At 35.7% G+C, this 19,702-nt stretch overlaps 3 protein-coding genes across 3 annotated transcripts in view; 1 reads left to right on the top strand and 2 right to left on the bottom strand.

Annotated features, from left to right (window-relative positions):
• Positions 1 to 466: 466 nt before the first annotated feature.
• LOC137389535 (4-hydroxyphenylpyruvate dioxygenase-like protein) lies at positions 467 to 7,973 on the bottom strand. The gene is made up of 5 exons (XM_068075569.1): positions 7,195 to 7,973; positions 5,934 to 6,082; positions 5,397 to 5,548; positions 2,876 to 3,012; positions 467 to 1,150 (listed from the first exon to the last, which is right to left on the bottom strand). Exons 1-5 carry the CDS (start codon positions 7,920 to 7,922, stop codon positions 994 to 996), a joined length of 1,323 nt encoding a protein of 440 aa, XP_067931670.1. The 5' UTR covers positions 7,923 to 7,973; the 3' UTR covers positions 467 to 993.
• Positions 7,974 to 8,203: 230 nt separating this feature from the next.
• Positions 8,204 to 14,045, top strand: LOC137391969 (adenylate kinase-like). The gene is made up of 4 exons (XM_068078547.1): positions 8,204 to 8,312; positions 10,706 to 10,942; positions 11,689 to 11,856; positions 13,517 to 14,045. Exons 1-4 carry the CDS (start codon positions 8,232 to 8,234, stop codon positions 13,736 to 13,738), a joined length of 708 nt encoding a protein of 235 aa, XP_067934648.1. The 5' UTR covers positions 8,204 to 8,231; the 3' UTR covers positions 13,739 to 14,045.
• Positions 14,046 to 14,581: 536 nt separating this feature from the next.
• Positions 14,582 to 19,702, bottom strand: part of LOC137391968 (acylamino-acid-releasing enzyme-like) — a 34,293-nt gene continuing 29,172 nt past the window's right edge. Inside the window, exons 17-19 of the mRNA XM_068078546.1 lie at positions 18,962 to 19,041; positions 17,696 to 17,908; positions 14,582 to 15,010 (exon numbers count right to left, since the gene is read on the bottom strand). Of these exons, the coding sequence (XP_067934647.1) occupies positions 14,905 to 15,010; positions 17,696 to 17,908; positions 18,962 to 19,041 (399 nt within the window). The 3' untranslated portion in view covers positions 14,582 to 14,904. The remainder of the gene's footprint in view (positions 15,011 to 17,695; positions 17,909 to 18,961; positions 19,042 to 19,702) is intronic.

Below are 19,702 nucleotides of genomic sequence, written 5' to 3'. Positions count from 1 at the left end.
TTGCAAACTGAGACAAATTGATTCAACCTCAGTTATTAAACCTAAGTTACTCTATTTGAGCAGATTCATGATTATTACCAGTGTGCTAGCCGATTCTGTCATGTCTTCCATTGACACTCAGCCACCGAGTGATGGTGCCATGTAACGTATCCTTTATCTCCAACAACACGCAGGCTATTGATTCACCTCTTGTGTTGGTCATTGCAGTCTGAGCTATTTTGACATGATATAGAAAGATGCTTAAATCTAAGCAGTATATTTACTAGTGGTAACATTTAATCAAAGACATTTATAGATTTATTGAAAACCAAATCGATGAACAATTAAATTTTAATCTCAAACAAATGATAATTTGTGAATAGAGACTTTGGCTACAATTATGGTCATTTTGCATATCCAAAAATTTCAATATGAAAATATTGAAATATGATCAAAAAAGAGAGAGAAATGTCACAAATTTAATAGCTCGCATGCATTTCAATACTCATGCATATATTGTATTTAATACTGGCATATAAGCACACATAAAGAACACAGCATGCCTGGCTCAAACCATGTGAATCGTACAACGGACTTGTTTAATCACTGTTAGCAGTGAGTAACAACTTCTTAAATTACAAATGAGCACGACTATAATAGATTGGCAATCAGAAACAACACAGGATGTTTGTTCAAACCATGCAGATCCCAGAGTGGAATTGTCTTCCCACAGTTAGCAAGCAACTTTATCTTTAGATGAAATGGAAGCACCAATAAGCATTGTTTGTGCATAAAACTAAGAGTCCACAACCAAAACTTACTCAACTATTACCCCTCCCTATTACTAGCCAGTGAGAAGATAACTCTATGTAGACATAAAGGCAAGAATGGACGGAAAGTTAAATACTATGGCATAATATGGCTGTATAAGGGTAAGATATACATCTATATATGAAGAGGCATCTTTCGAGTAAAATAACGCGGCCATTATAGCTAGTCAAGCATTAGTCATAGCTAGTCCAGTTCTTTCTTTTTCATAAACAAAGCGACTGCCTTCCATAATGCAGTAATATTACCAGCACCGAAGCCATGAGCACCATGCCGCTGCAGGAGCTCAAGAAAAAAAGTGTCATCTCCAAATAGTGGTTTAGTGAATATCTGCATCAGATACCTGGAAGAAACAACGAATATCCGGTAAGGATGACACCGGCTAGCTCTAATGAAAAAGAAATTAAACAGGCTGAAAGTCATACGAAGGCCCCTGTCTGGTGTCCTCCGTATAATTAGGATTAAATTTCAATGAGAACCACACAAATGGGGTGTCAATATAGAGAATAATACTCAGTTCAACAAACAAAATCCTAGTCTGACAGCTGCTTTCCCACGGACCAAATAGATGATGTTCAACTGCCTTATGGCAACAGCAAATGTCCAGAGTCTTGCTCACTACTCTTAGAAATATGTAACTTGCTTCAACTTAATCAGCCATATTGGGGCAAACTTCAAATTAGTATATCTATTAGATGCTGACTTTATACTAGTTATTGGCTCATCAACTACTGAATAAGAGGTTTCCAATGGTCCCGTATTACTTCTATCAGACTTCCTTGAAATGGGAGCCGTGTTTTACAATGATAGTGTTTCAATTTAAGCTTAATTTTGTTATGGATAAGTTGACAATGATAAATGGATTATACAGACGATTGTGCATGCTACAGCTACAATGGGTATTCACTAAAAATTTGATACAATAAGGTACAGTTTGATGAACAGCAATTATTATGTGCAACCAAAACTTTAAACGAATGACCTTGCTGTCCGGTTAACAGAGCATTTTTCAAACAATTATCAGATACAGCGTAATATAGTATGTTAATTTGAACCTAATGTTTCAAATGATTTACGACACACAATGTATTCCAGCGAAGTAAGAGGGCTTCCTGCACATGATTTTTGTGGTGGACTTCCTTGCAATGAGTTATAGTAAATTTTGTTATGGCCAAGCTGACAATGATAAATGGATTATACAGACGAATGCAGATTCTACAGCTACAATGGGTATTCACTACAAATTTGATACAATAAGGTACAGTTTGATGAACAGCAATTATTATGTGCAACCAAAACTTGAAATACATAACCTCGGTAGCCAAAAAACCAATTATTGTCTAAAATTCTTCAAATTGAACAATTAAATATTGTGAATATTCATCCATGAATACGCTAATTTGTAAAGAATAGCTTGAATGATTTAAGCCATACTAAAATACGATTGCCAGGCTATGGTCAGCATAGTTGAGATAGCTCAGACACATCAATGCTTGCTATCTCTATAACAGGCATGGCATCACTGCTTGCTATCTCTATAACAGGCATGGCATCACTGCTTGCTATCTTTATAACAGGCATGGCATCAATGCTTGCTATCTTTATAACAGGCATGGCATCAATGCTTGCTATCTCTATAACAGGCATGGCATCACTGCTTGCTATCTTTATAACAGGCATGGCATCAATGCTTGCTATCTTTATAACAGGCATGGCATCAATGCTTGCTATCTTTATAACAGGCATGGCATCAATGCTTGCTATCTCTATAACAGGTATGGCATCAATGCTTGCTATCTTTATAACAGGCATGGCATCAATGCTTGCTATCTTTATAACAGGCATGGCATCAATGCTTGCTATCTTTATAACAGGCATGGCATCACTAACCACTAACTAGCCCCTTAAAATTCAACCCTGTACGACACATAGTCATGATAAAACTTGTTCAACATTGGTCTTTATTAAGATGATAATGACATTACAGCTACATATCTTTGGCACCAAATGGCTAGTGATGGATTTTAGTGATTCTTGTTTTTATAAAGTTTGTACAGGGAATACATACGCGCTCATGCTATTCTCGTCCGTATTTTCCTCATCAGCGTCTAAACCGCAGCAGGCCTCCGAATCTAGTAAAATCCCACAATCCTCCAGAAGTTCTACCGATTCTCCACATTCAGTGATCTCTCTTAACTTGCCTATCTGTAATATTGTATGTTTGACTTGAATACTTGACTTGTATGAATAATGTTAGATTATGTACTTGTTTGACTTACCTTGAGATGTGCTATGAACAAGTTGAAGTTTTAATAATACTTATTATTAACAAGTCAGTAATAAGTTTGATTACCATGTTGTTTGAGTGGAGAGTCAACAGTGCTGTCTCAGCGGTGATTGAGTCAATTACAGTCTCAGTGGTGAGCCAATTACAGTCTCAGAGGTGAGTGAGTCAATATCAGTCTCAGTGGTGAGTGAGTCAATTACAGTCTCAGTGGTGAGTGAGTCAATTACAGTCTCAGTGGTGAGTGAGTCAATTACAGTCTCAGTGATGAGTGAGTCAATTACAGTCTCAGTGGTGAGTGAGTCAATTACAGTCTCAGTGGTGAGTGAGTCAATTACAGTCTCAGTGGTGAGCGAGTCAATTACAGTCTCAGTGGTGAGTGAGTCAATTACAGTCTCAGTGGTGAGCGAGTCAATTACAGTCTCAGTGGTGAGTGAGTCAATATCAGTCTCAGTTATGAGTGAGTCAACTCCACTGTCTCGGTGGTGAGTGAGTCAATTCCAATGTTTCAGTGGTAAGCGAGCGGAATTTGCAGTCTTAGAACTGAGTGAGCACTAGGTTGTAAATCCTGGTATTTTCTCACTAATAATAGTTGTGACAAGTTGTATGATGCCTTTGTACTGCATGATTGCATTACGCTCACCATAACGAAGATGATAAAAACGAATGAAGCTCATCATTAAAAACATGAGCCTACACTGAGGACAAAATACCTTAAAAATGTGATTGCACCATAAAAGTCACTCAAATGAAATTAAGAACAAAATAAGGCTAAAACATCAGCTACAATTTGACGTAACTTTTGTCTCTGTAGACTAGCCCTATACAGAGATATAAGTGTTTGGATGAGATCATTTTTTGAAATGCTCAGATCCAAGCGAGTGGTTTTATCGAGACGTATATAATAGTCAGGGTATATGAAGAGTTCGTGAGCGATAAATACACGATCTTTTATTTAGCCAATCATCAGCACGAAACTTTCATATAAGTCATATAATAAATGTTATCGCTAGTAAAACGCATTGTCCATGATATCGAAGATTCTCATCATTAGGGAGTTTACTGATTTACGCACACTGAATAGACACGTTTTTATTGACGAACAAAAGAATTTTAACAATGCTTCAAGTTCCAGCGAAGGTGGCTCAAGAGTTTTCTGAGCATCAGGTGGCTAAAGATTGGGGCAGACAGCCTATGGTTAGAGCTGACAGACGTCAGCAGCGTTACGCTGCAGAGAAAGATAGGAGAATGGAGGTAAAACTATCTTTAATTTTGAGTTTCCTATATATACTAAAGGTAACAATCTTACTAGTCATTAATACATATACTAATTAATAAAATTATAACTTTTTTGCTTAATAGTAACAAAATAGTATTAACGTTAGTAACTACATTGTAGCTACTTAGAGTAACTTTATTGTATTTAGTGGTTATGATCTGCAATAAAATATAACATTATAATGTTGTTATCTTCAAGACAGATGTACGTATAACATAAACTTTGAATTCACCTCAAATAAGTTTAACTTACTAAACAGCCACACTTGCTAAGCTCTTGTATGTATTTTTAACTATTTTACTGAACTTCAACTTTTTAAAACTAAAACTCTATCACATCAGTTTCTGTCTTTGCTTTCACTCTAACATTTAGCAGGCCTTTTCAAAACTTTTTTCAATCTAATTCGACAAGAAAGCCCGAATGACGCTGTTTTCGTAATGAAGTGGGTTTTTGTTAGCAGGTTAAGAGAAGTTGTCTGACCAACACGCCTTTTGTTTGAAAGGATCACAACTCCAACTTTGCTACAGGTTTCAAAGGACTTACAACAAAATTCACATTACAGTCATTTGGTATCAAAAGATTCACCATATTTTACTCTGCTGCGTTGTCGGTGCAAAATATGTGGAAATGTGATTACAAGCTCTTAAAAGCTCAACAACGAACAGTTGATCGCCGCCATCATGAAACTGCCGTAGATTAGAATAAAGTAAAGTATATGCCAATAGAGCCGCGTAGCACTCGACTTTGATAGCAATAGCCGATGTAATATGAGCAAGAGACAGGCAGTCTTGCAGCTATATACATCATTTTGAGCAAGTCTGAATAGATCTTTTTCTTCCGCTATAAAGTTTTGCCGATTTTAATCTTGAAACAATTTAGCAGTCAGGCCACCTCAAACACCAAAAAAAAGCAAATGATAGAATAATACCTATATTATCTGATAAAATAAACTAAAATTTCAGGCAACTACATATTTAATTTTGTCCTAGAGGAGCAAATTTCAATCTATGGCTATGGAGTTCTCACCTCCTGGTAGTACTCTCTTGGAGGCTGCAGGAATGGCACTTGTCTCTGCTTGAGCAGCCTTACTGCATCTATGAGTTGATCAGTAGCTAAACCAACATGCTGGATGCCGGGACCACCGTGTTGTTGTAGAAATGTCGTCACTTGATTTGGGGCTAATGAACAAACCATGCCTTAATAAAAAGGTTAACATACTGCTCATGAACGCAACAGTATAATACCAGAAAAAATTGAGTGGTAAAAACTGGGACATTTTTACTATTGCCCATTACAGAACAAATTAAAGTGAATTATTATGAATGAAAAGATATGTCATCCCACATAAAACATTTAACTAAGAGCACAATTTTATGAAAAATATTTGAACAGATTTTTAAATAAAAAGGCAACATTGTTAAACACTTGGTGGCCGATAAATATGTCACTAACTAACTTTCTTACTATAGCAACGGTTTATACAGTACACATATACACTCATGAATTAGTAGCAAAGGCCGATAGTAGACTCTGTAAAATAGACACATGATCAAAGCACAGTACCGTCAGAAAGGGATTCCGCAATGACAAATGTGATGGAAGTTGTGGAGGAGTCGAGTGAAATCCCTGATTCCGCGCACATCCAATAAGACATGGCAGCCAATCTCATTCCGATATCACCAAGCATGAGCCCATCACTATAACTCTCTTCTCTACACACGCAATACGAGTCGATAAAGGCAATGGGATCGTCATAGTTATTACAGCAATTAAGTAATGTTATAACAATAATTTATTATTTGGTGAAAGCTGATGCTTATAAAAAACATTTAATTTGCCAGATTTTCATAATGTGGTTACGAGATAATTAAGAAATATATACTGAGCAAACTTTGGAAACAAGGTGTATACATGTAGTGTAGAATATAGTATATTCCAAGGTGTATACATGTAGTGTAGAATATAGTATATTTCAAGGCGTATACATGTAGTGTAGAATATATAGTATATATTCCAAAGTGTGTACATGTAGTGTAGAATATAGTATATTCCAAGGTGTGTACAGGTAGTGTAGAATATAGTAGTTCGTTTTAGCAAACAAAGCAAACATTGAGTTGTTTTCCCTGTAAAGAAAAAGTACAATGCAAAGGAGAAATAAAAATAAATGAATTTGTTTGTGCTTGTACCGAACTAAGTCAATAACCCAACAGTGAAAAGCAACTTGTCTTTTTAACTTTTGTGGTAAATTTACAGCCAAGTGTACAGCTAATCGGCTCAGCCGCAACAACAAGGAGAGTTGATAATAATTTCTAACAGTAGCACTTGAATGTTTCAAAAGAAAGATTTGTGAGTTGGAATGAAAAGAACTAATGAAAACGTGTAAAAGTTTTGCTTGCTGCTTCTAATTAGGCCTACACAATAAGTTCTGATAGATCAGAATTCAGAACTATCTGACTTTGTCTTCTATTTCGGCATCCATACTCAATTTCCTATCGAGTTATTTGTGAATAGATTTTGCGAGCAAATAGCAGATTTTCAACAGATCTTTTTCACATAATTTTTGTTTTCTGAAAATAATGTTATTCTAATGAAATGTGAAAATTAACAAAAGAATAACTTATTTAAAAGCATGAATTCATACATGATCAAATTATATGCAAATACCTATAAAATAACGAATCGATAAGTTTGATTGAAAAGCTATTAATAAGAAGGATACTTGTTAAAATGACTTGGAGAAGGGTTATAATACAATGCTTAACGAACCAATTTGGCAATATTGGTAATTTGCCAATATACTTTATGGAAAGAACAGAAAGCTCACCTGTTCATGATGAATCGTTGCATGCTAAAGCATTTTTCATACCATGTGATGACCTTGAGCGTTTGGTCCGGTGGAACACAAAACGTGATATGATCAAATGATACATCGAAACACTCTTCATCACCATAAATGGTAGATTCACTATACTCTTCAAACGTAGGTAGAAATGTTCCAGAATAATTATTGGTATTTATAATAGTATGCTGCACATTGCCAACACAAGACTGTATAATGGCATAAGGAACATCACCATCCTTGCTAGATGCAATAGTTAAAGGTCTTATAACTACTGCTCCACATTCCCTCGCTTGCTGTAAAGCTCTTGCCACATCTTTTACTTCAACACATACTTCAAAAACACTGTTAATACGTGAGTTTGTGCATTGGTTTCCTGTACTGTATTCATTTGTTCCGAACGGACAGTCAACACCGTGGCTTTTGCTCCACAATGTGCTGCTGAAGGGAGGAAGATCAGTTTGTTGCAAACACCGAACATTTGAAATATAGCCTTGCCTCACCTTATAGTCAATGCTTGGCAGATCAATAGAATCTTTTTTCGTCACGGTATGAGAGAGATCGACATCTTTCTGCGGGCGTGTGTCAACTGTTAGAAGACCATCGAGTAAACCGTAATTGCAATCGATCAGTTTAGTTACAACAAACGCTACAGAATCTTTCTTTCGAAGCACCCATTTGTTATCTATACCTGTTTGTCGCATATGAGTCATATGAAACCCCCATTGTGTCTGCAGTAACCGTAACACCGGCTGTTCGTCATATACTCCGATTCCAATGTGGTGCACACCGGGAGCAGACATTTTAAAAAATGGTAAATTGCATAACAACGACGAACAGAACAAATTCGTTTAATTTTACAATTAACTAAAAATTTGATTAATTTAATAAATAAAAAATTTAAGCTTATAATACAAAAAAATGTTGCAATAACACGCAATACATACCGGGATATGCAGAATTTTGTCTCCCGCTCCAATAAAAGTGATATTACCGCATCACACGTTCGTTTGGCTGCAAAAATGGCTCCTACAGGATCGAAACCAAACCATGGGATTAATGCAATATTACTAGGTCCTCCTGGTGCAGGTAAAGGAACACAGGTAGGATGTGAAATTAAATTTTTTTTAAACATTTGAGTTTTAAAACACTATATGTGTCAGGGGATATAGTTATGGGGTTAATTTAGAGTGTTCTAAATTACCTGAGGTAAGATCTGAGGTAAGATGGATGTATCAAGTTTCATCACACACAACACCTCATGTTCTGAATGGTAGGCGATGGTTTTTTATTAGCTAATTTGCTCTATTGATTAGCTTTGTTGATATTGGTTAGCTGTATCTAGTTTTGGAAAGCATATAGATACCCTGTTGTCCGTGGAGTTTGCGTTTCAAGAGTAAAATGTCGGTTCGTTGTTTCAGCTAAACACATTGCTCCGCATCATTCAGCATAACGTCACGAAAATTACAAAGCTTCAGCCTGTAATCCGAAGGCTTTTGATTATGTATCATTATAAGTGTAAAATAGCTATAATAATTTAAAAATCATAAGTTGTTTATAAATTATATTCATCACAGATAATCACAGAGAGATTTATAAAAAATTAGTTTGAAGAATGTAGTTTATATTCTTATCAGATTGTAAGAGTTCAGCCTGATGAGAGGATAGACTACATCTTCAAAACTGACAGTAGATGACAGTTTTAAACTAATCAAAACTCTTCTAACTAATTATAGATTTAGCTCCACACATATGTCTAGCACTCTTTATTAGCTTTACTTTTAAGTAATTATCCTTTAGATAATTATATACGTTGGGAGTAGATATATAACAGATAGTGCAGTTGCATACAGACCATATAGCGCAGTTAATAGGGCGTATGCATGGTGATCATTAAGGCCTAGGTGCAATTCCCAACATTCACATAATGTCTCCATGATGAGTGCAAAAACCAATGCTATGCCGGCTCGAACGTAGCCGGTCAGATACGGCCGTGCTGATGATATGACAAATATAAATAGTGAAATGTCCTGAGTCTTACTGCTAAGCAATTTTTTGCACTGAAAAGCAACATATTTAGGAAACAGCTAATATCAGAACTTGAGGTAGATTGAATCGAATGACCAAAGTGACATCTGCCAATAAAGATTGTGTGCCTAAACATACCATCAAGCGACATACGTGACATACGCTCAACTCGGTTGAATCTTGGAACCATATACATTCGAGATGTATACTCAAGGACATATGATGCAGAACTTAGATCCAGCTCATCTGTTCTGTCTGTGGCCTCATTGTAGAACATTTCCAATGCGTGCAAAAATATCCAATAATTTTTGACTGTTGATAATAATAAATTAATAGGGTAGGGTAAAGAACTAAAATATATTACAAATGATTCTCATTAGCAACAGAAAATACAAATTAGCTTAGTGTACTCTTGATTAATTTTGTTTGAATCGTTTATGACAACGCGTAATTTCCTTATTTGCATGTCTTCATAAACTTTAACAATGGTAGGCAAATCTACAATTGGAATGATAGTGTCACGTAATCATTGTAGATTTAGTGTAGCCATTAATAAACTTTTTTGTTGTTTGGTAATGGAAATATATTTTATGTCTGAAGATACTCATATAAACACTTTCTGTTTGCTTATTTCCAATTTTACTTTACTTTGCTGCAATAGACCTGAAGCTAGAGGGTATCACTTGGCCAAAGTTCTAAAAAAGTTTTACACTCTCGTCAACAGGTAACTTGCTGGTCTTGCATGATCATCACCTCCATTTGCAATATTCTTACTTGCTATACCATTGCTGCTAAATCTAGTTACCAAATAACAAAGTATTTTTCCAAACACTAGTGGTCATTAGCTATGCTTTATTTAAAATAGATTTACGGTAAAGTTATATTAATAATGTAGCTGAACTATATTTAATTGATACTTGTTGAGATGATTCCTTATAGCTTGACAAGGTTCATACTAGCTTGGTCTATTCATCTAAATGATCTTGTAAATGGCTTGTTTGATTTGCCTGGAAAGACATTGCACATGTATAATTTGTTAAAGGTAATCTAGGTATACGAAATTGCAGGATATTATATAGGAATCGAAAAGCATGTTCATCACTCCTTACCCTAATATCAGCCACAGTTATGGCTAAGGTTTTGTGCGGTTACCAAGCAGTACTAATATTTACTATTTAGCGTTGATACTTGACGTATACCGCGTCGAATGCATATGAATGTGCATGTAAAATTTCCAGCTGTAGCACAAAGAACACCAAAAGTAATAACATTGTAAATATAATAGATATATAACTTGAAAAGTAATTAATTTCGTAATCTTCACATCATTCACAGTACAGCTAATCTATTACTGTCAAAACAGCTACAAGCAAAGGGTTAATTTTGTGTCTCATTATATGTGGAATCTATGAATTCATTTCATAAGGCATCATAATTAACTGTTGCCATGGCTGTCAATTTGTTGTAGGCGCCATTGCTACAAGAAAAATACTGTGTGTGTCACCTTAGTACAGGTGACATGCTGAGAGCTGTTGTCAAATCTGGTTCGGAGTTGGGCAAAAAGGTGAAAGGTGTTATGGATGCCGGACAGTTGGTGACTGATGCCCTAGTTGTTGAGATGATTGACCAAAATCTCAACAAGCCAGAATGTCAAAATGGATTCTTGTTAGATGGTTTTCCACGCACCCAGGTTCAAGCGGAAAGGGTAATATTTTACAACGCCTTGATGTGTAATTGAATCCATTTTTCTCACCAGGGTAATTATAATATAATTATAAAAATTGGATATTACAACTACATCAAAATGTTTCACAGCCTATAATAATGCAGATTGCTCAACCGGCTCTGCATATATGGCACAGCCATATTGCCATGCTCTTTGTTATGAACAGCCGTCCTGTATCTGGTAAGCAGTGGGGGAGAGAAAGCTATGTAAACCAGCACTTCAGGTCAGATGTGCTAGATTTTAATCGTGAATTCAAATAACCAGCATGTTGATATTGCTGTTTGTGCCCTTCAAGGCATTGGTGTTACCATCGGTTACCGGTGTGTTATGCGTTTGTGACATACCAATATGATAGAATAACAATGGTGAAGCAAGGGAAAATTACAGTGGTAAGGGCTAATGAGTGTAAATTAGCATGACAATTACTACCCAGTATAAAGTTGCTATAGGCCACCAGTGTAAAACTGGCAGAAATATGGCCATCCAGTGTAAGGGATTCTCATGTTTGTTTTTTGTTACATGGTTCATAACGAGTATTTCGCAATGTATCAAAACATTGTTACATCCTGCACGTACATGGCAGTACGTATCATACACAGCTTATAAACATAGAAATATAAGTAATTACGAATTATGTTCTGTCATTTCTTTCAAATCATGTGGGGGCGAGTTTATCAAACTCTAATTTATCATGCCGTTTTATTGAAGTATTTTACCAATTGTAGTTGGATGAGCTTCTAGTCAAAAGAAAAACACCATTGGACTCTGTAATAGAGTTTAAGATAGATGACTCACTGCTGGTGAGTCGAATTACTGGACGGCTCATCCATCAGTCTAGCGGCAGGTCATATCATGAGGAGTTCAATCCTCCCAAGAAGCCAATGACTGATGATGTAAGTACGCTCTTAAGCTTTTCCTACATGAGGAGCTGAAGGTTAACTGACAACATTTTAAAATAACATCTATTTATTGCCATATGAAAATGATAATTCACGTTTCAACAATGCTTGTTTGTTAGAAGAATAAAAAAGTTTTCGAGACAAAAAAATACTCGCGATGCAAACTCCAAGCTGTGACATAAAGTCTGAAAGACCTGTCAGTCATACGAATTACTACGTCAACAATTAGCCAATGAGTGAACGCGAGACAAAAGCCCTTTTGCTGGCCACCATTCTAACCCATTTTTTCCATGTAGTCGCCACACTCCATCGTTATGGTTACTCAACGCACTAGATAATTATAAGTTATAACGCAAGTCGAAGCAGATTACACAAATACCGAAAAAGTCTGCGCCATATTTATAGTCTTGCATTAATTTTCGAGTGGTGGTTATAGAATTAGACTAATCAACTAGCACGAATAATCGTTTGAGTGCGCTAGCATAAAATCTTTCCTCCACACACATTGGAAATTTCGAAAATTCTTTATAAACATTACCTATTTTAGGAAGTCATCTGTTTAAAACTTACTTCAATATGGAATTTGAATGGATAATTTTTAGATAATCTAGTTCAAAAAACAAACCAAGCTAATATAATTATATAGAATCACAGCTGCTCTTAGTCGATATTTTGCAAAGCTCGCGAATCTTTCTGTCCATTTCATGACCTGAAAATGTTGATAAAACCCGATGATTGATTGAAAGTACACAAATATGCTATTAAACCCTAATCTGTAATATCTATTGCAGTAAATCCAATTGTATTTTGTGTTGTCAATTAAACTTTAATTTCAAGCATCTGGAACTTATGATTCATAGCATTTAAGGGTCCAGGTTGCCACGGTACTCATATTTATTGAGAGTAGCTAGAGAGACTCACCGATGTCAAGGACTGGAACTGAGGGTCCAACAGTAATATGTATTTATTATTGTCTTGGCTGGCGGATTATACATACCCTTCTTGTCTTATCTTACCATTCAAACGTTGGTCTTTAGCTCCATAATATACATAACGTTTTTGATATGCATGTGTTAGTATTTATCGCTGTAGATTCAGTTCATGCCTTTTTACAACTAAAGTTCTCAGTCTAAAAGTGGATGCTTGTTAAAATATAAAAAATTCACTGACGAATCAGCAGGCTGTGATACTGGCTCTAGTGCATGCAAGTGTATTTGGAGCATTCGATATTTAGCCCTGCTACTTTGCTTTGATTGGTTAGCTGATTGTTAGAAAACAGGTTTTACTATGAAATCTGTAACGCATTGAAAGTGTATGGTGCCATTTGTAGTACAACCGGAGTGGCTATAAAATACTAAGACACGAATTCAAAATATAAGGTGGTTTAAAATTATTGGAATATAACACTAAAAATACTTGATTTATGCTTCAACTGCCAATAAAGTTTGATATATATATATATATAAATACTTTGAAGAATAGTTTGTAGCAAGCTTTCGGCTACTGTCAGCTTCAAGGATACGGGTCTTTCCTCTCATCAGGCTGATGAGAGGAAAGACCGCATCCTCGCAGCTGTTTTCACTCAGTTACTGTCACCGAGGCTAATATTAGTATTAGCATTTCACAACGCTCCCATCATTTGTTTAATATTTAGATTACTGGTGAGCCTCTCATGCGGAGGTCAGATGATAATGCTGAGGCATTGAAGAGGAGGCTAGCTTCTTATCACAAGTCAACCAATCCACTTGTCAACTATTATTCTCAGCAAGGCATTCTTACAACTATTGATGCCGCTCAAAATCCAAGCTCTGTTTTTAATGCTATAACCACTGCATTTAGCAAAGCCAAATCAAAAGATCGTATTATTTTTGTATGAGTGTAACAAGTTATACAGTTGCTTTCCTATTGTTAGCGTGAGCACATCAACTTTCCATGGCAAAATTGACACGGTGGAAGAGGCTAAATGGTCGTTTTTATTCTAGATGGCAAATATGGATATGCAAATACTGTATGGAGATACAAATTATTCAATTAACTCTTTGGTCAATAGTTATGTAGAAATTTTATAAAATCGTTTAGCATTCCTTTTTGACTTCAAAGGTGATTTGCACAATGTATCTAAACAGTGTGCAATCTACAGCAAGTTACATTTCTTATAATTAAATGAAACCTTTTAAACGCAAGTCAGTTAAGTCTTGGTTGCCTTTGCAGTATGCGTACGAATGTAAGTTTCTAAATTGAAGGCATGCTAAATAGTATGACAGAGCATCGCATATTTTCAGCCGTGTAATACTAGGTGATGTTAGATTTATTCACGCTGTGAATGTCTCAATTTTTACAAGAAAATACTTTTACGGATTGGCATCGTAAGTCTTCCAACATGTGAATTTGAATGTGTTAATAACCTGTGAGCAATTATGTCCTGTCCAGCTGGTGAGCAGCCACACTAGTGAAGACAAAAGATACCAAGCTTCAACATATGTTCTTTGCTCATTATATCTGGTACCAAACAAGTTCTTGGGGGAAATGCTTGTGCTATGTCTAGCTCCATCATTAATGCAGTACGAAACATTCTAATATTTGGGTCGCAGTTCAATCATTTGCAGTTTCATGGGGAATATATTTCTAGTAATGTGTAGACAGGCAAGGCGCTACCTTGAGAGTTATCTTGTAGAACATTATGCAAGTATAATTACTCCTGTGGTAAAACTGGCTGGCATACGGCATGACAATATTTATTGCAGAATGTATGTGTTTCATTTCATTACCAACCCAACCTTGTTATAGAAATGACTAAAATGAAATGAGAAAAAACATATTTACAAAGAATTGACTTAGTAGGTTATTGATTAGACTTGCACATGAGTAAATCATATGTAACTTGCTTCTAATGATGAGTGCAAGGTTCATATCTGTTTATGTCGACTATGGAAGCAGCAAGCTCCTTTGGTGAGTGATTGAAACCTATGGATAAATTATTGACAAGTGTCCAACAAAGCATTCAAGCATTCCAGTTTGTGTTGATGACAGTAAGGCTAGTAGCTAAGCCATAAGGTGATTGATGAACCAGAGATAAATGTTGACCATTGCCTCCGACTCTACCTCGACACTATCCTGGCAGTGGTTGCTTTCAGGGAATAGATGCAAGCTAAAAAAACAACCAATTGTATAGAGATAGTAGTTCTCAAATTCATTCATGTATCAGCAATAGCGAGTATACATTTTAATACTATTCAATCCAAATTATAATGCGAACAATACGCAACCATCATTTTGGTGTTGATATACATATATGTTATACGCATATAATATTAATGGTGTAGTTACATTCTTCGGTTACATTTTATCACAATATTCACGAAAGATATTCAAAAACGCAATATATCCATCAAAACAACCTTAAATCATGCAGTTACGGAATATGTGCTAGTATAAAAATCTACACAAATCTTAGAATTTGGTGGACAGACAGAAGTAAGTTTTATATTAGATAATTCGGGCTGCTTTGCCATCAACTAAATTATTAGAAGACAATTGTGGGCATTCATTGTAATCATAAATGGATTGCTTAAAAGGTTAATCAATTGTGTTTATGCGCTGATGGGTTTGCAAACACGATTTATGATTGTAAAAGTACACCAAATTAGCCATTGTTTGGGACCAACCAAAATGAGTTAGAAATTTTTTGCTGGTTTTTTGTCACATTTTTTAAAAATATTTTTTTTCAACCTAATGGACTCGACCATTAAAGGTTGACTTGCAACAAAATTCGCATTACAGTTATTTGGTATCAAAAGATTCACCCTGTCTTACTCTGTTGTGTTGTAAGTGCCAAGTATGTGGAAATGTGATTACAAGCTTTTAAAAGCTCAAAAATGAAAAGCCGCCGTAGATTGGAATCTCTTTATTTCGATGACGTAGCCACGAAATTTGGTTATTGTCTTGTCACGTATGTTCTCACGTGAATTGAAAGGCCAATACAAAGCTCAATATAAAACTTATCGTAGTACTAGTTAATGACAAACATTTCGGGTTTTACCGAAGACCCCCATATCAAATATAGATACTTGCTACTTTACAGTTTTGTTTCGGCCTGGTCTAATCGGCAAGTCGTAATCTGATCATGTGACCCAATACTTTGCAAATAATTTTTGCAGCACTTTTCGATTATCACAAGTGACCAACAGGCTCATCATGATTATCAGACAATGATATGTACTCCTTCAAGCTAAGGATAAAAAATTAAACAAATTTTTATGGTAAGTTATAAGATATCACTGCTAAAAGTGAAAGCATTATGATGACAACAAAACAGACGCTTAAAAACAATAGACATAGTTTTATTGAATGCGTGAAGTATATTTGTGAAAATATTTCGACGAATAAGGTTGCAAGAAAGTGTAAACAGAAACCATCTCTCACAACTACATCACATTTGAGACGTTTTGGAAAGGGAATCCAAACTACGGCAGTCTCGTGTGGCTGCAATTTTCTGTTCGTTTTTGAGTTTTTAAGAGCTTGTAATCGCCTTTCCACATATTTGGCACTTACAACACAACAGAGTAAGACATGGTGAATCTTTTCATATCAAATGACGGTAATGTGAATTTTGTTGCAAGTCAACCTTTAAGTTTTTTTAAGCAATAATGTAGTAAAGCTACTCATCTTATGCAAGAACATCCAGGAAACAAAACAGAACACAGCTACCAACTTAATGAATAACGTTGAAGAGCCGATAAAAACAAACACAGCGTGTTAGCAACTAAACAGGAAGTTGAACACCTGAAGCTATGTATTACAATGATGCAATGGCTAGTTGTCAATACAATAAAAAATGGCTCTTGTCTACTTCACGCGTGACAATATTTCTACACCCAGACAGCTTGCCTAATCAATTTTTCTACATTTAAAATTGATGAACAGCCCTACAAATGTACCAATCGATGCCAAAAATGCAAAAAGGCACAGTTGAATTGCATAAAGACATGATTGAATTACTGTCGTTTATTTTTAAAAACTAAAAATATTTCTGCTGACAAGTGAATTCCTACCCCATTATATTAGATAATAGCACATTACATTCATATTATTTACAAAACAAAAATATTCAACCTCAACAAAAATATTTATTCAGTCTATCCAATTACGTAGCTGTACCGGCTTGTGTGGTGATATTGGTGAGTTTATTGGGGCTATGCAAATATCTTCTAGCTGTTTGTTGTATATTCATTATATTCCATTTTACTATCAGCAATCTAAAGAATTTAATGGTGTTTATTTATTCTTCCAGTGCCATTTCTAATTTTATCATTTCATAAGATATTTCAAATGATTCTTCTGGTAATTAAATGCATGTATGTTGAAATCGTTTTTGAAGTTTAAAGTATGTCATAAACCTGAGTATTTTTGTACTTTACTGTTTTTGTTGTTAACATGTAGCATTTTTTCTTGAGCAATACAAACACATGTAGTTGCACAAATGCTATTGCGATCACAAATCATCGATAATCAACGGTACAATACAAACTTCCTGAGGACAATTCACTAGTGACACTGGAAAGTTCGGCAAGGACGTTACGGTCTTCGCATGAATAAGGCCAATGCTCATGGGTCAATCTATCTGTTATGCATCGTTCGGTAGGGTCGTTGTGTGTAGCCACAACAAAGATCTACACTACGCAATGGAGATGCATTTTGTCAGTGTGTAGCCAGGTCTCAAGTCAGCAACATCAGAAAAAAAACTAATACCAACAAAAATAATTTAGGTATTTTTCTCGTGAGTAAACATTAATATGGCTATGCTTAGATGAGTAGTGAGAGCTGAATACCATACCTCGTAGTCACTCCATTAGCTTTTAAAGCCTTGTGATATTCAATGCTCTGCGAGGGAGGCACTCTCTTATCTTTCTGGCCCACTAGAATCAAAGTGGGGGTGCGCACCTTGTCTGCATACACGATGGGTGATTTGGAATACATCAAGGCAAGCACTTCGGTTGTCTGCGGTGCACTGAGGGATGCTGACTCACAGCCTACTTCCACTTTACACCTGTCAAGTCATGTCAAGAATTTTACAACAGCTAATATATTCAAAGATGAATGAAGATTTTGTCAATTTTTTAAAGGATCTTAGGCTAGTCAAAACTTGGTTACGTAAATTCAAAAACTCACAAGTTAAAAAAGTCTTTTAAAGACTGGTTTACACTATATCGCCGTATGTAGGAGTTGTCCTTTCGGCGTTCACCGTTGACTATGCGCACCGTAAACTGATAGCATCGACGAAGCAACGCGACTACGGCAGAAAATTTGCAGCTGTCAAAAATTCCTGATATTTCGTTGATAATTGATGATAGCCTGCAGTGTGCACCATTTCGGTGATAGCGCGGTCGCGGATAGCGCGATTTATTAATTTCCATTTATGATAGTTGTTGTGGAACTAGTATTTGTTTGAGCGTGGAAAACGAGGAGGTTCCTTCAAGAAAAATGAGAACACTGTCCCGGACCATTTGTTGATGCAAACGCGGAACATCGTTATTATTGACGATCACCAAAGTATCGTGGCATCAATGCCGAGATACGACGATATAGTATGAACCAGCCTCAACTGATAATTAACCAATTAAAAGCAACTTTTATCTGCCATTGTAAGTTACAGAGAATTTTTAGCTGCAACTGATTGCTTAGCAAAACACAGACATTATTTTGTTGTGCTATATTGATTGTATTGAAAGTTCAGTTTCCTAAATTCGCTAAAACAGCAGATGCATCGAACAATGCCCGTGTTCTAAATATTAACAACAGGTAAAAACTCTAGAGCAAAGATCTTAGGATCTAATAAGTTCAACGAACTTGGCTGAAGTTTGCAATATAAGTTTGCAATATAAGCTTGAACAAGATTCACATTAACAGAGTCTTACTAACTTCACACAATTCCCCGAGTGCATAAATCCTTTTATGAAACACTCATGATCATTAGTGTAGCATATGCATGTATTTATATACTAATAACTGAGATAGCATAAGTTACATTTATACCAAACAAAATGATAATAAGTTGAAGGTAAGCAATGAGAGCAATAGCAATAATAAAAAGGTAACTCACCAATCAGGGATATCAGTTAAGCCAACCATGCTGGCTATGTTAGTTACACCACAAGCCACAACAGCTGCTTTATAGAAATCCTGTCAAGAAGGAAATGTTCCTTTATTTCCAACGGATTATGTCAAAGCACAAATTCTACTACTGGTATAGGTACTCTGTATAGGTCTGTTTACACTATCATGGCGCATTTTAAAAACGAAAAGCAACTTTTATTGTCCGACCATTGGCCTTACTAATGCAGCCAAACTGAATTTATAAAAAATATGAACCCTAAAAACTAATCGATATAACTAAATTATTTTAATTAAAATCCCGCATCGTCAGACAAACTTCATATCCTTATCGCTACCTCTATTTATTCATCATTTTATTCTTCATCATTTCATCGAGGGATACCGTAAAATCTCTAGTTGAAAGCCATGGCGCTCTATTTTTCAACCCTTCCCCTATAGTGGCGGTCAAATAAATGCGGTGTTCAAATAGACGGTGGCCTTGTATTTTTCAAATAGCTTGTCAGAATTTTGAAAGATAATTTTAACCTTTTTACGGGTGAAACGAATGTCATCAATATTTAGCATTCGCCTTTGGGCGAAGCGACATTAATCTTTTAGATGCAACAAATCTGCTAAATTACCTCCAAACCTTTCAAAGATCTTTAAATAAATATGCATTGGGAAGCCAAGAAATATCTCTACCAATTGCTTGCAATTAACCCTGTGCCCTGCTTTGCAATTTGTTGGC

The sequence above is a fragment of the Watersipora subatra genome, chromosome 3, assembly GCF_963576615.1.
Source record: "Watersipora subatra chromosome 3, tzWatSuba1.1, whole genome shotgun sequence".
NCBI classification, from domain to species: domain Eukaryota; kingdom Metazoa; phylum Bryozoa; class Gymnolaemata; order Cheilostomatida; family Watersiporidae; genus Watersipora; species Watersipora subatra.
The sequence above is the reverse complement of the archived record's forward strand: the minus strand, read 5'-3'. Positions and strand labels throughout refer to the sequence as shown.